This window comes from Sciurus vulgaris (genome assembly GCF_902686455.1).
Source record: "Sciurus vulgaris genome assembly, chromosome: 14".
Taxonomy (NCBI): domain Eukaryota; kingdom Metazoa; phylum Chordata; class Mammalia; order Rodentia; family Sciuridae; genus Sciurus; species Sciurus vulgaris.
In genome coordinates this window covers 91,524,333-91,541,466 of record NC_136475.1, presented here as the reverse complement: position 1 = coordinate 91,541,466, position 17,134 = coordinate 91,524,333, and the positions used below count along the sequence as shown (strand labels likewise).

Below are 17,134 nucleotides of genomic sequence, written 5' to 3'. Positions count from 1 at the left end.
CCGCTAGCTTTCTAGCACTTAGAAATGAAGAACAAAGATAAGATCATCATAACACAACAAAAGCTATCCTCACCCTGGCATTTCCCCACCTTAAAACCAGGTAAATGTGCATTAGTTGAATATTTGCTTTATACTTTCCTGCATGGCTTAAATATTATAATTTTTAAAAGAGACCCTGTGAGGAGGGAGGGAAGCAAGAAATGCACCCCAGCCAGGCCAATACTTTGTGTCTTGTATTGAAACAAATAATTATCTCCCTGTCTTCATCAACTTAGTATTTTATTTAAAAATCTACTTTTCCAGCATAATATCTTAATTTCAATTGAAAATCACCATAACAACACTCCTTTAGTATAATGTTTGTACACATTATGCTTCTTAAATGGTCAATTAACATTTACTTACACCACAGTGAGGCCAATAGTGGAGTGTTACAGTTCATAGTGCAGGTTCTGAAACCAAACTATTTGGATCTAAATTCATAACCCTACAGCTTTCTGCTGTATGATCTTGGGTAAAATTTGTGCTTTAGTTTCCTCATCCAGTAAGTGGAGGTATGAAAATCTCACAGTGGTTTTGAGGGTAAGTCAGTCCAGCAAAAGCTCTCAGAAGAGGAAATGGCATAAAATAAGCATTCAAAAAAAGTTCTTTTATGTAATAATAATAATAATAATAATAATAATAATAATAATAGCTAACAATTATCTATTACTTTAAACACTTCACTAGGGAAAAGGGGATGTGATGCAGGAAGAGTTGATCGGAACCTAGAATGTCACTGATGATAAAGGAAAGCAGGTAACAAAGCAACTATTAACAAAAACGATAGCAAGGAAAAGTTACTCCCAAAAGATCAGGCACACATTTACGGATATGCTTTAGTATGTACACAAATATATGCACATGATGTGCCTAACAAAGCCAGAGTTGTTTTAAGAAGGAAACCAAGTGCATTAGTTTAACTGAAGCCAGACTGGCTAGCAGTAAGACTAACATTAAATATACATAAACTTAAGAGCTAGATATTAAGCCACTGCTGATAAACACCAGAAATTCTGTCTCTATGTTTTCTAGGATGGTCTTTTACTATCTCTACCCATCTATATACAAGGGTATACTATGAATGGGCAGAATGTTAAAGGCCATCTCATCTGAAACTGGGCCCCTCCCAGAACATGCCATTTAATGTCCCCACATGTCCATGTCTGTACAGGAAATGCAGAGGCAGGCAGCTTCATCAGGGACTCACCAAGTGCCTACTGAGAGGGCACGAGGGTCATGAAAATACCTATGGTCAGAGGGAACCTGCTTGCTGTTCCAGAAAAGGTAATTCTTCCAATTTTGAAAATCTCTGCTTGCCTGATAGTTTTCACTTACTGAACTGAAATATGCCTCTCTGATTGGTTTTTTTCTAATATATCTTCCAAGGAAAAGTTCTTTAAATATTTGGAGCTATTTATGATCTTCTTTCTTTTCAAATAATAAAAATTCATAGATGTAAATTAAGACTTAATCTGATTTCAGTTCTGCCTCCCAAGTCATCTAGCAGAAAAGAAGTTTGCAATATGAAACAAAGTGGTTCTTTCATGTGCTATGGGTACAATACTTTCAAATGACCCACTAATACACCTTAGTCATTCTCTCTATATAATATACCTTCCAATTTGTCTATATGGCTCTTAAAAAATGTAACACTAAAATAAAATGCTGTAGGTGACACCTGGAAGACGGACATGTAAAACTCACAATTTGTGAGTTAACAGAACAATGGAGAAACTGATATTAAAAATAGGGGACAATATGTTTCAGAGGCATAACAAAATCTGATTTTAAATGTGCTCATCTTTTAAGTTTAGAATTTTAGAAATCTAAGATTTTGCAAAACATACTCCATATATTGTTCAGTTTTAATATTAGTTTTACCTATATTCATGATTATGAGAGAAAGAAATTCCTATTACTTACTGTTGGTATGACAGATAAAAAAAAAAACAATGAAGAATAATTTGAAGGGCAGGGCCAGAAGTTTAAAGAAAAAAAAAAAAAAAAGTGACAAAAATCACAAGTAAATGTGCTTTTTCAAATATGCCATAATGCTAATTTGGGGTGGGGAGGGCGAGGGAAGTTATTCATAAATCAGTAAATAGGAAAACAGAATGTTAAGTCGCTGAAAGCATGCCACACTTGGTCTGAAAAATGATTAAAAAACTAATTCTGTATGTTATCACATGCAGGGAAATCATTAGTTTATATCAAAGGACTAGGGTTGTTCAAGTCTCAGATTCAAACAAACTGCCCTTCTGGAATTTTAATCAAAAAGAAAGAGAACAAGATGGTGCTTCTTCATGAAACCACTGTAATGATCAAATGAGAGAAAATACAGGAAGTTAAACAGAGAGCAGAGTAAATGTGAAGTTGAAAAACACTACACATTATAAGGTGTTATGGTTTGGATGTACCACCTGGTCTCCCCTGCAGTGGTGTTGAGAGGGGGGACCTCTGGGAGGTGCCCAGGTCCCCAGGGTCCATCTGTGGATTAATAGGTTCCTGTGGCACTCGCTACCTGACAGTGAGCAACTCCCCCTGGCAGCTGTCTGTCTCCTGGAGGGAAGCACTCTGCATGTGACAGTACACCAGGAAGGCCCTCATCAGATGCTGGTGCCCTGCTGTGGACTTCTCAGCAAACCCTATCTAAATAAACCTCTTTTCTTCGTAAATTATCCAGTCTGTGGAACTGAGTTAAAGCAAGAGAAACCAGACTATGACGTAAGGTATTAATTTACCACTTATGTATTAATAGTTCAACAAAATTAGTAACAGAAACTTAATTTTTAGATGTTTTACACAAGACACATGAAATGGTCTTTAGGGTTTCTGCATTTTGTTTCTTTAGCTTAATTACTATCAAGTAATCGCTATTTTAAAATATTTAGTTTATCATACCTCACACAAAATATTCAACATTTTCACTGCTGACACACCAATTCTACCTCTGTCATTCTAAATTATTTCCTTGAGATATTAGTTTCAAAAAAGTTGTTTGTGGTTAGAGTAAGATTTCTGATAATACAGCCAATCATCATTATTCATATACTGAAGGTCCTGTGTTAGGGAACAAAAAGGATACCTGAAATTAGATTCCTGAACTAAGTAAATACTTTCTCCTTTAGTTAACCAAATCCTCAGGTTCAATGAATAACAATGCTCATAAACCCTGCAGTAGCCAGGGAAATGGCTATTCCAAATGGAATGTTATTACATGACTTTAATGTAGTCATATGAAAATGGCTCCATCAAAATGCTTTTGTGCTTAGTGATCATTCCTAACTCCCTCTATATTCCTAACTCTATTCAACTCCAAGTTACTAGTTAACATTTTTAAAAGTTTGTCTATGTTGCTGTTTAAGTCACAAACAAGTCACTGTTTTAAATTCATAGATGTAAATTAAGTCTTAATCTGATTTCAGTTCTGCCTCCCAAGTCACCTAGCAGAAATTTGCAGTATTAAAACATAGTGGAAGATCTGTGTGCAATGTAAATGCCATTTCCCAAGTCACTGAATTAGTCAATGTGTTTATTAAAACTGAAAAAAGTTTATATGCAAAAATGTGTCAAAAGCAAGTCATTTAAAAATATTTGGTATTCCATGGTTCATTAAAATACCAAGCAAGAGTTGGGGTGTAACTCCGTGGTACAGTGTAGCACTGCCTAGCCTGTGCAAGATGCTGGGTTTAATCCCCAATGTTGCAAAAACAAACAAAACAAATAGATTAAAAAACAAAGAAAAAAAAGAAAGAAATTGTATAGTTTGAATTAGTATGGATATGAATAGCAAAATTTTATCAAAGAAATTTTTATCATATTTTTAATTTATTACCTTGGTTTGTTTGGGGCAAGCTGTCGACTTGGCCGTCTGATAGACTGGTTTTGTGGAATCTTCATTGAAGTTCTAGGAGATGACCGTGCAAAAGGGTCTGGAGCAGGAGGCTTTTTAGGTATCTTTTTCACCAATCGACTAACCCACTTCTGCTGCTCTTCTGTGGAATTTGCTAATAACAATAGATTCTTTGCCGTTGATATATCATAATACACTAGAAAGAAATATTTGGAACCAATTAATGGGCTTAAAGTGATCTGAACTGATAATACTAATGCAGTAGAGAAATTCTCATTTACCTTTGCAAGGTGCTATAATTTCTTCCTTTTTGTCCATGTGATCTTTATGACATTTAATATGGCAGCGGCGACACTCTAAAGCAGGAGGGGGCTTAAACATGTGCCACAATGGCTTCATACAAGCCTCGCAGTTGGTTGGGAAATGATAAAGAGTAGGAATAAATTCATGCCCTTTGTGACAAATATAATTAGATTTTTCTCCCACTGGCTCCACTGGAAATTCTTGTTCCTTTTTACTTTCTCCTTCATTGGCATACAGAATCTATCAATAATAAGAGAACAATGATTTCTAGACGTAAGTTTTTTTTTTATGTAGAAACAATTTCCATAGTGTAAATAAAATCAAATTAGCCTAAATTACTCAGTAAAAATAAAATGCATTTGAAGTTCAAACCTAAGCAGGTTCTGCCTAAAGAAGAGCTATGTGAGGAGTCATTAGAGGGTCACTTTGCTTCACATTTCAAAAGAAATGATTCTGTTCAAATGCTGTCTCAAAAATTTTTCTGGAATATCTTATTATGCTTTCACAACACTATCAAAGTAGACCAGCAAAAGGTAAATCTGAAATTACAGGACCACCCCCAAGAGATTGTTCAAAACAATCACCTGGGAATTAAGAGTGTAGGTCAGTAGGGACCCAGGCCCTCCAGGATACCCACTCCCTCAAAAAACAAACAACAGATTAACAAAACAAACAAACAAACAAACAAACAAATCCCCCAATCGCCTGATGAGAATAGGGTAGATCTACAGCTCAGTGGCAGAGTGCTTGCCTTTCACCCAGGAGGTCCTGGGTTTGATCCCCAGCACATACACAAAGAACATATATGGTCTTCTTAAGAGCAGAAAATGGAGTAATTGCCATATGTGCACCTTTTTAAAAATGACATGTGCTTGAAGAACTGAGGGGAAAAAAGAGAAAAGGATGTGCAATATATTCCACATAAACAGTATAAGCATCCAGAAAACAAGAGGACAACTCCCCACAGGACACCAGGCAGTGTCTACACAAAAAGAACTCAGTAACTAAATTACTGGTTTGAAGATTTTTAAGTGGAAGTAGTATAGGGAAGCATTTGACTTCATGTTAAATAGAAAATAAAAGGGTCACTGGGTACAAAGTTTAACTTCATAAATGACTCCAGAGAGTTGATTATAAAAATGGCAAAAAGTTCATGTTAAAAAAAAAAAAAAAAAAATCACAACAAACCCAGAAAAAAAGGACAACAAAGACCTGAAACATGGTGTAAATATACTACACAGGTTTTAATAAAAAAGTAAAATTATCTAGAGAGAAACGGAGATGTCCTAAACAGAATAAGCACAAAAGAAAACCATTTTTAGAAGGGACTGAAACTGAAAGGTCATCTGAAGGCAGCCATGGAAGAAAGGAATTTAATGATTTGTCATGTGAGAAACTCCAAGGATGAAAAAACAAAACAAATCATGTTCACCTGGAATATTCTTGGAATTTCTTTAGCATCGGCTCTGTATACATCTGTCTGTGTAACTGGTCGGACATGAAATAACTTGCTGCAAAAGATTTTTAATGAAAGAATAAAATATTACCCAAAGATCAAATTCCCTTAGTTATCCTAACTTATGTAAGAAGTTAAATATTTTAACCCATGTTAGAAGCTCAGAGTATCTTGTTCTTCTATTAATCCTTAAGATTTTCAGAAATTTCTAGTAAAACAAATTTTCTGATTAGTTTCAGAAAATGATACATTACAGACCCATGAAATAAAGGTGTTTTGGATGAACCCATATCCCGGACTTTCATGGGTGTGAAGGAAACTGTAAGGAAAATAACAGTAGGACAGAGGAGCTATGCTGAGTTCTTCCATGACTAATAACAAATGGTATTACCTTATCAGAAGAGGTCAGGCTAACTCTCTTATCATACTTTAAAAGATAAGAAGAGGCAGCCTCTAATTATCCTAGTAAAAATACTTACTCTATATCTAAAACCATGTAAGGATTAGATTGTTCTTTATCTTGTTCACTGTCATAGAAAAGAATCTTCTTACTGCTTACAATCACATACTGTTAAAAAGAGGGAAGAAAATCAATGAATAAAGTAGTTACATACCATATTTACTGATTTTTTTGAAAATATATTCTATGTTAGCAATAAGATTCACAAAATACCTAAGTTAAGTAACTAAAAAGTGCTAATATATCCTCAGGAAAGTCTTCCTTAAAATAACAATAAATCTGTAGCTATTTTAAATAAGCAAATGGGGGGATGAAGTCAGTAATTTCTGGACTGACTTAGCTTTAGGATCCAACAGCATTTAACTTCATAAAAACATGAACATAAGAGTTGTTTTCCCACTGAAACAGCAAAAGCACCAAGGACAACAGGCTTATATTTTCCTAACTCCAATACGCATTTATCATTAGCAACTCATGAAGAACAGAAAAAAATTTATAGTAAGAAATAAAATCACATCTTCTAAATTGGAAAGTATGAACAAGTATTGTGTGTCTGAAAGGTTTAGTCATGTATGTCTTACAACTACAGAAAAAGTGTAGTTGGAGTTAAACCAGAAGACAGAAAGAGAGAGAGAATGCAAACCATATTCAAAAGAAGTACTAATTACCTTCTTAACCCATCCAAATTTCTTAGTGTTGTTTCGCACAGGCAACGAAAGCCATCCTTCTAACCTTGATTCTATAAATAAGCACAAGATTATAAGGATTAAATATAACGATTTTCCGTAGATAATGAAGAATTTAGCATAATTTTAATATGGAAACTACAAAACCAATCGAATATTCCTTTCAGAATCTATCACTGTACATTATCTGGGATACAATAATAAGGCAGGATCAGTAGAAGCAAAGTTATTCAATGCAAAACAAAATCCAGGCTCTACCACACTGGTAATAAATTTTTCCCCCTAGTGGTGCTAGGATTAACAGAGGGCCTCACACACACTTTACTATGAAGCCACATGCCCAGCCCCCACGTTGGAAATAAATAGTCTGCAATTTTATGAAGTCAAATGTCCCACTGATTAAATTCATGCACTGGCAAAAATCTAGAAGACAAGTCACAAAACAAACAAACAAACAAACCCCCAAAACGAAATCACCGATAACATCTGCATTAGGATCTTTTATTTTTCCTTTGAAAGAAGGCCTAACTATAAATATACATGTTTTTTTTTTTTCAGTTGTTGATGGACCTTTATTTTACTCATTTATTTACATGTGGTGCTGAGAATCAAACCCAGTGCCTCACACATGCTAGACAAGTGCTCTACCACTGAGCCACAACCCCAGCCCCTATAATATACATCTTTGATAAAACATTTTAAATGAGTAATGTTTTCAGAGAATATGGTCCTTCAGAATGGCTATAAAAAAATGAAATAAAATTGCAGTAGATGAAATGTGGCTGACAAACAACAATAAGGCGTGGTGGTGCACACCTGTAATCCCAACAGCTCAGGAGGCTGAGGCAGAAGGATTGAGAGTTGAGTTCAAAGCCAGCCTCAGCAACTCAGTGAGACCCTGAGTGAGATCCTAAATAAAATATAAAAAGAGCTGGGGATATAGCTCAGTGGTTAAGTATCCTTGGGTTCAATCCCCATACCAAAAACAAAAAACAAGCAACAATATAATCAAAAGATTTCTAAACACCAAAATAACAAAATGAATAAAATTCTAGTTTTACAAAGGAAATGTCTAAGTCTTTGGAATTTGTTCTAATACATCTGATCAGTATCTTTTAATGAAATAAGTAAAATACCACTTTGGGAGATGATTCTAACAAAAGAAGTAACTTTTATTATTTAACATCCATTATGTGTCAACTGTGCAAGATGCTTAACTACCAGCCCCTTCAGGGCAAGGCTCAGGTCGAATTGCTTCATGTCCTTTAAAGGCCCAGTGGACTGTTGACCAGATTTTAAGTGCTCAATGACAAACCTAAACACATTCTCTCCAATAGCCTACAGGTATTTTCTGTTCTGTCACTCTTGACATGAAAACTTCAGGAAGAACTTCTTAGTTGAAAATGAATGATGGGGGCTGGGTTTGTAGCTCAGTGGTAAAGCACTTGCCTAGCATGTGTAAGGCACTGGGTTTGAATCTCAGCACCACATAAAAATAAAATAAAGGTCCAGCAATAACTAAAAAAAAAAAAAAAAGAAAAAGAAAAAGAAAAAGAAAATGAATGAAGTGAGCGATAAAACCATACACTTTTTTTTTTCTTTTTGAATTCAGTGGTGCTTAACCAGTGAGCCATATCCCTAATCCTTTAGTGACAGGGTTTTGCTAAGTTGCTTTAGGACCTTGCTAAGTTGCTGAGACTGGTTTTTGAACTTGTGACCCTCAGGCTTCAGCCTCCTGAGCTACCAGAATTTACAGGCATGACCCACTGTGCCTGGCACCATACACTCTTACATGATATAATGTTCTTATAAGTCAGCAAAATAAATGATCTATTTTAATAGCAATGCACTGTAAAAATACCTTAAAAACAAATACTTTGTTCATGCAGCAGTTCATTAATTGAGTCTACAGTAACATGTTAAGAGTAAGTGAATATTAGTTAATATTATAAAAAATTTTCAAAAGGACTAAAATTAAGGGTAGTAGGAAAAACTCCAAAGACAAAGATTTTTAGGATATCACCTGTACCATTAGGTTCCGATGATATGGGTAAGTAAGGCAAAGATTCTTCTTCTGAGTCAGAATCAGAGTCAAGGAGCATGTGAGAACTGGAAGGCTTAGTGGCAATATTGAGAGAAGTAGAGGAACGCTGGTAGGTGAATGACATGGATTCCATAGTATGTGACTGAGTGATATGAACTAAACACCCAATGCATAAGAAGTAAGAATGCAGAAAGAAGAGAAAATAAAATGAAAGCTTTAAAAGAGAGTTACTATATAAGATATAATGAATTAAATAGCTAAACATGTAGAGGTTTATTTTGCATGTTTGCTTCTTTATGAAAAATATTGTCAAAAATCAACAAAAGTCCAAAATGTTATTTGAACTCCCATTCTAAGAAGTAGGTTTTCCCTTAAAGAAAGAATAAACATTTTTCCTTAAGAGTGAAGTCAGGCACAGGACTTAAAACAATCAATCAATTTATATTTAAGACAAACATAAGGGCTGAAAGCAAATCTGTACCTGGAAATCCATCATCTGCCTCAGCCTCCCCTGGTCCACTGCCTATACTGGAACTATCCAGACCAATATGCAAGGCCTGGAGCTGTGATCGTAGTTGTTCAATGTCACTGTCTTTACTGTCCAGTGTCATCTGCAGTTCAATTCGAATCTGGCTCTCTTCAGCTATTTGCTGTAAGAAATTAAATTAAATTAACTGGGTACAATACATCTCATATTTTGCATCTTGTTCAATAACTATTAATAATTATTTTTTAAATTTTTATTTGTTCTTTTTAGTTATATATGACAGTAAAATGTATTTTGACATATTACACATACATGGAATAAACTTCTCATTTTTGTGGTTGTACATGATCATGTATTCATATAAGAACATAGGAAAGTTATGTCCAATACATTCTACTTGTCTTTCTTATTTCTATCTTCTCTCCCTAATAATAACTATTAATAGAAATGTTCTAAAACTAGTCAAACACACAAAAATTAAGAATAATTCTATTTCTTAAAAAAGCAATCTTCAATCTAGAGTCTAAAAAGCATTCTTACAGCCTGCATTTCATTCAGTTCTTTTTGATATTTGATCATCTGCTGGGTCAGTTTTTCACGTTCAGATTTCAGCTCCATATGTAGCTTTCTATTCTCCTTCTCTTTTCTTCGCACATCTGTGTCATTACCACGCTTGACAGGTTCTTTTCGATTCATGATTTCAGCCAACTTATTCACAGCCTTAAAAATGTAAAAATAAGTATGTAAATGAAACAAATTATGCTGACTGTTCCTTGGTAATTCACCAACTCCAAGTTATATAACCATTAATAATTTCCTTCTTTAAGCTCAGGATTACAAAGAAATACTTCTTACATTATTTAAATTTTATTACTCATTGTCTTTCTCTATCCTATACCCATATTTGTTTTTCACTCTCATGGTTTCTGAGAACTGTAATTAAAAATATTTATAGGAGCCTGAGAATGTAACTCAGTGGTAGAGAGCTTGCCTAAATGCATATAAGGCCCAGGGTTTGACCCCCACCCTCAGCATCATAAAAGTCAACAAATAAATAATAACAGTTTTAATCTAATGTCATTTTCTACCATTTCAACTTTTGTTCCAAGGAAGAAGACTTTAATAGTAAGATTTTTCTTCTTATATCTGGAATTTGGAATTGGCATCACATTAGTAAAATACACTTTGCTCCACAACAGAGAAAAGAACCTACTACCCACACTCACTTTAGCTGTACACACACCACAGGAGCTAGCAGAGGGGTAGTCAATGAAAATAGGTTCCTTTTAAAACTTTTTTCAGGCTATCAGCAAACAGTCATGCCCCATGGTTTCTTAAAAGGCAGAATAACTTATTAGATTACAATAAAAAAATTAGGAATAAATGTGATCCATATTGGAAAATTAGGAAAAACTTTAGTAGACATGAAATTGGAAAATGTTAATCAAACCTAACTTCTCCCAACCTGAGAAAAATCAGGTCACTGTTCACAAATATTCATACATTCAGTGACTACTGCTTCCAATCTATAATGCTGGAAGTAAAAGATAAATGAAAACAAGATTCAAAATCATGTTTAAAAGTCCAGTGACATACTTGAGTCTTGAGTGTTCTCTCTGTTAATAGCTGTTTCTCAAACTGTGCCTTGATAGCTGCTGCACTTATCTCTTCATCTTTCATCCTTGATAGTTCTGAAACACAGAAAGATATAAAAATTACAGTGGTAACTAGAGCAAGTGACAGACATTAGGTATATTAAAAATACACTATATTCTTTTTAAATACATACGCTCTTGAGCATCTTTCAGTTTGTTATTTAATTCTTCTTTTTCGTTTGCAAGATTGGCAACATCACTAGTAAGTGTCCTATTAGTTTCTTCAAGCTAAGAAATGAAAGTGAGGAAAAGAAATAAAACCACAAAACAATTTACAAAATTTAAATCATAAAACAATAATTCAAATTGAAACCCCCACAAAGTCGGTAAACCTCTTGTTTTTCTAAGCTTATCCATCTTTATATTCTTGCCCATGTGTACCTTACTAAACTTTTTTCTTGATGAAAAGTAACTTTTCATGTACCCAAGGAAGCCCAAAATTTGCTGTTCTTTTACAAATCCTTAGCATTTTTTAAAATGAGAAAAACATTTAATAAACTAAGAAAAGGAAATACAAACCCTACAGAATAAACAAATTTAAAAACTAAATTTTTTTCAGAACAATAGTTTAAGTCAGAAGATAAAATAGTACTGAAGACTTTGAGGTCTTTTTGTATTCCTCCCAAATTCTATTCCTACTCTTCCTTCCTGAAGAAAGTTTAAATGATTAAGTCACACTGTATTTATCTTTCTGCAATTGTTTTTATTCAGCATTAAAGAATTAAATGGTTGATATAAAGATCTATTCATTTTTAACAGACAGTAATTCCATATTCTACCACACTTAATGTACCCATTCATTCAATTAATAAGATATTTGAGTACTTGCTATTTACAAATATTTATGCTCCTCTAAGCATGGTGCCCACGTTTCTTTAGCATACTTATCTTAAAATGAACTTTCTCTGAATTGTATTATGTATATGCTTAAAATTTACTGGACACTGCCATGCTATACCATATTGAATTCAGCTTCCCAGAGTAGTAAAGATGAATGCCATTTTCCAGACCTCTTTCAAACACCTGCCACTGTGAGATGCTGAATTTCTATCACTTCATGGGTATGAACTGGTATTTCGAAGCTGGTTTATCCACTCTTCTTGAAGAGCAGTGAGGCAAAACGTTGCCTTATATATGTAGGTTTTCTTTTTTGACCAAATTTTCTACTGCGCTGTTTAACCTTTTCTTATTAAACTGCAGGAATTCTATATATATTCTAAATACTAGTCCCTTGTTTAATGAACAAATTATACATATCTTCTCCTTGTCATTCATTTATGATGTCTTTTATCAGATGTAAATTTTGGATTCTATCCTAATAGCTTAAAATTTTTATTTTTCATATTTAGGTTATTAAGAGGCTAGAATTTGCTTTTGTGTGTGGAATGGTAAGGTCCTAATTTTATTCCTTTCCACATACAAATATAGTTATTCCACAACCATTTCTTCAATCTGTGTCCTTTCCTCCTGGTTTATATACTGCTATTTCCATCATGTACAAGTTCCTGTATAGATTATGAAATTTCTTCTAGTCTCACTATTCATTCTCACAGAGCAGAACTGCACAGCCCTGTTCTAAAGTCACACTTTGCCATATACTCTATCATTTCAACAGGTCTGCATAATTGATAGATAAACCCAACTACTTGATATTTTACTTTCCTAGGAAATTTTCTTTAGCTAGACTCTCTCTGCCAAACAACGAGGAGTAGTTAACTGTACTACAAATCTTAACAGATAGAACAATTTTTCATGTACATCTCTGACACTGTTCTAATGCTACTAAATATGATTTATGACATTAGCAATTTAATTATAATAAAAAAACACATAAGAATTTTACTTACAGATGCAATCGTAGCATCTTTTTCAGTAAGTTCCTGTTTGTGTCTAGCCATCATCTCTTTGATCTCCAGCTCTTTCATGATTTTCTCTTTCTCCAAATCTGAATATTGTTCTTCAGCAATTGAACGAGCCAGCTGCTCAGAATCTGCTTTGGTCAAGGTGATCTCCAGCTGGGCAGCCAAGGAGTCCCTATATTTTAGGAACATATCATTTAATAAAAATTTTGTGGGCAGTGCTGGGGATTGAACCCAGGGGTCCTGTGCATGCTAAGCATACCCTACCATGGAATTATACCTCCACCCCTCTTAAAGATATGCCATTTTAATGTTAAATTTTTCACTTTGAAGTCATTTTTGTTTGATTTCGTCAACCAGACATTGTTCTAGAGCAGTATATGTACCTATGAACAGGGGATGAGGGTCTTGTCTTACCTTTCATCCTGTAACTCCTGTTTCTTCTGCTGTAATTCTTTACAAAGTTTGGTCTTTTCTTCACATTCTTCTTTAAGTTCCCTAACTTGTGTTTTATACAGGGTCTAAGAAGCAAAATACAAAGAAATGTGTATCATTATTATCAGGAATATTATTTCTACATCTAAACCTACCAAAGAAAACACTGACCACATACAATATTTTCTTTTTTTTTAGTTCTTTCTTTTTTAAAATTTTAATTTATCTTAATTGTAAACAAATGAGATACATGTTGTTTCTGTTTGTACATGGAGTAAAGGCATACCATCTGCATAATCATACATTTACACAGGGTAATGATGTTTGATTCATTCTGTTATTTTTACATCCCCTCCACTCCTCCCACCCCTCTTTTCCCTCTATACAGTCCCTCCTTCCTCCATTCTTGCCCCCCTTCCACCCCCCATTATGTGTCATCATCTGCTTATCAGAGAGATCATTTGCCCTTTGGTTTTTTGAGATTGGCTTATCTCACTTAGCATGATATTCTCCAATTTCATCCATTTGCCTGCAAATGCCATAATTTTATTATTCTTTATAGCTGAGTAATATTCCATTGTATATATATACCACAGTTTCTTTATCCATTCATCAATTGAAGGACATCTAGGTTGGTTCCAAAGTCTGGCTATTGTGAATTGAGCAGCTATGAACACTGATGTGGCTGTATCTCTGTAGTATGCTGATTTAAAGTCCTTTGGGTATAGGCCAAGGAGTGGGATAGCTGGGTCAAATGGTGGGTCCATTCCAAGTTTTCCAAGGAATCTCCACACTGCTTTCCAGAGTGGCTGCACTAATTTGCAGCCCCACCAGCAATGTATGAGTGTACCTTTTTCCCCACATCCTCTCCAACACCTATTGTTGCTTGTGTTCTTGATACTCACCATTCTAATTGGGGTGAGATGGAATCTTAGTGTAGTTTTGATTTTCATTTCTCTTATTACTAAAGATGGTGAACATTTTTTCATATGTTTGTTGATTGCTTGTACATCTTCTTCTGTGAAGCGTATGTTCATATTCTTAGCCCATTTGTTGATTGGGTTATTCGTATTCTTGGTGTAGAGTTTTTTTTTTGAGTTCTTTATATATTTCTGGAAATTAGTGCTCTATCTGAAGTATGAGTGGTAAAGATATTCTCCCACTCTGTAGGCTCTTTCTTCGCATTGCTGATAGTTTCCTTTGCTGAGAGAAAGCTTTTTAGTTTGAATCTATCCTAGTTATTGATTCTTGCTTTTATTTCTTGTGCTATGGGAGTCCTGTTAAGGAGGTCTGATCCTAAGCCAACAAGTTGAAGATTTACACCTACTTTTTCTTCTATAAGATGCAGGGTCTCTGGTCTGATTTCAAGGTCCTTGATCCATTGTGAGTTAAGTCTGGTGCAGGGTGAGAAATAGGGGTTTACTTTCATTCTGTTGCATATGGATTTCCAGTTTTCCCAGCACCATTTGTTGAAGAGGCTATCTTTTCTCCACTGCATATTTTTGGCACCTTTGTCGAATATGACAAAATTGTATTTATTTGGGTTTGTGTCCGTGTCCTCATTCTGTACCATTGATCTTCCTGTCTATTTTGGTGCCAATACCATGCCGTTTTTGTTACTACTGCTTTGTAGTATAGTTGAAGTTCTGGTATTGTGATACCCCATTTCATTCTTCCTGCTAAGGATTGCTTTAACTATTCTGGGTTTCTTATTCTTCCAGATGAATTTCATGATTGCTTGCTCTATTTCTGTAAGGTACATCATTGGGATTTTAATTGGAATTGCACTGAATCTGGATAGCACTTTTGGTAGTATGGCCATTTTGACAATATTAATTCTGCCTATCCAAGAACATGGGAGATCTTTCCATCTTCTAAGGTCTTCCTCAATTTCTTTCTTCAATGTTTTGAAGTTTTCATTGTAGAGATCTTTTACCTCTTTGGTTAGATTGATTCCCAAATATTTTATTTTTTTGAGGCTATTGGAAACGGAATTGTTTTCCTCATTTCCCTTTCAGCTGTTTCGTCGCTTGCGTATAAAAATGCTGTAGATTTATGTGTGTTGATTTTATAGCCTGCTATTTTGCTGAATTCATTGATGAGGTCTAGAAGTTTTCTGGAGGAGTTTTTTTGATCCTCTAAATATAGAGTCATGTCATCAGCAAATAGTGACAGCTTAAGTTCCTCTTTTCCTATTCGTATCCCTTTAATTTCTTTAGTCTGCCTAATTGCTCTGGCTAGAGTTTCGAGGACAATGTTGAATAGAAGTGGTGAAAGAGGACATCCCTGTCTTGTTCCTGTTTTTAAAGGGAATGGTTTCAGTTTTTCTCCATTAAGAATGATGTTGGCCATGGGCTTAGCATAAACAGCCTTTACAATGTTCAGGTATGTTCCTACTATCCCTATTTTTTCTAGTGTTTTGAGCATGAAGGGGTATTGTATTTTGTTGAACGCTTTTTCTGCGTACAATAATTTCTTAATGTTGAGTAATGTCGTACTCTTGAGCAAATTAATAGTTTAATGGGTTTTTCTATTTTCTAGTCATCAACTGATAAGATAAAGGTGACTTGGGGCTGGAAGCATAGCTCAGTGATAGAGCACATGCTCAGCATGCATGAGGTTCCAGGTTTAGTAACTATCACCTCTCCCCAAAAAGTCAGATAATAATTTAAAAGCATTATTTTCAACTGAATAGTATAGTGATACTTCTCACTAAATAGTATAGATTAGTAGGATGAATGAAAATGCAAGGAAAAATATTACTAATTTGTAAAAATAAATTTTGTTGATTTAAATCAATGGAACAAGGGTGATAATTATCATTTCAAATTTTAAAACTGATCTCAAAAAAGTACAAATATCCTAGCAGCTCGGGAGGCTGAGGCACTAAACAATTCAGCAAGACCCTGTCTCTAAATAAATGATAAAAAGGGTTGGGGATGTAGCTCAGTGGTTAAGGGCACCTGGGTTCAATTCCCAGTACCAAAAAAAAAAAAAAGTACAAATGTTAAAATGACAGTTTTACAATTTTATTATAAAAATGTATTCTTCTTCAAAAAGTAATGCCTTCTAAGAACATGTATAGCATGTTCTTAGAATTAGTTTTCTAGCAATGACAACAGAATTCTGCTAAATTATCTACATTTTTTTACTCAGTACTTTTAATGAGTTGTGGGATATCACACATTCCATCCAAAAATCTGTCTCCTGTGCGCTTTAAGAATCTATACAAAATCATTCTCCTGGTTCTGCAACAAGAAATGAAAAACCTCTACAAATACAGCAATTTCAAACTGACATATCTGGAGCTTACTGAGAAATACTGTTCGGCTTCAAGTTGGTCTTGGAGCTCTTTCATCTGCCCATCAGCATCCTGGCGTTCTCTGTGAAGACAATGAATCAAAGGCTTAACTGAGTCACACACATTTTAAACCAGTCACTAGGGAAGTATGGTCTGGGAAATCCCTGAAGCCTTTTCAGAGAATCCATGAGGTCAGATCATTTTCATGCTAATTCCAGACTCATGGTTGCTGTTCCTTTCCCTGAGACAAGATGACTTTTGATGATGTCATCAATCTAACAGCTAACGAAATGTACCCTATGTTTTTAATTGTTCTCAGAAGTTTGTCTTGTTTTTTGGGGGGGAGGTAATAGGGATTGACCCCAGGGAGGCTTAACCACTGAGCCCGATACCATGCATTTTTTTCTTTTGAAACAGGGTCTTGCCAAATTGCTGAGGCTGGCCTTGAACTTGCAATCCTCCTGCCTCAGCCTCCAAAGTTGCTATAATTATAGGTATGCACCACCAACTTGGCCAATTGTTATCAGTTTTAACGAGCACATACATGAGCTGT

The 17,134-nt window shown here is 34.8% G+C and overlaps 1 protein-coding gene across 1 annotated transcript in view; it reads right to left on the bottom strand.

The window, feature by feature from the left end:
- ROCK2 (Rho associated coiled-coil containing protein kinase 2) overlaps positions 1–17,134 on the bottom strand; it is a 134,516-nt gene that overhangs the window by 9,670 nt on the left and 107,712 nt on the right. The window contains exons 21-32 of the mRNA XM_079111585.1: positions 16,594–16,663; positions 13,263–13,366; positions 12,834–13,020; positions 11,121–11,214; positions 10,928–11,022; positions 9,872–10,051; positions 9,326–9,494; positions 6,783–6,853; positions 6,134–6,222; positions 5,631–5,709; positions 4,177–4,438; positions 3,878–4,091 (exon numbers count right to left, since the gene is read on the bottom strand). Coding sequence (XP_078967711.1) covers positions 3,878–4,091; positions 4,177–4,438; positions 5,631–5,709; positions 6,134–6,222; positions 6,783–6,853; positions 9,326–9,494; positions 9,872–10,051; positions 10,928–11,022; positions 11,121–11,214; positions 12,834–13,020; positions 13,263–13,366; positions 16,594–16,663 — 1,614 coding nt within the window. The remainder of the gene's footprint in view (positions 1–3,877; positions 4,092–4,176; positions 4,439–5,630; positions 5,710–6,133; positions 6,223–6,782; positions 6,854–9,325; positions 9,495–9,871; positions 10,052–10,927; positions 11,023–11,120; positions 11,215–12,833; positions 13,021–13,262; positions 13,367–16,593; positions 16,664–17,134) is intronic.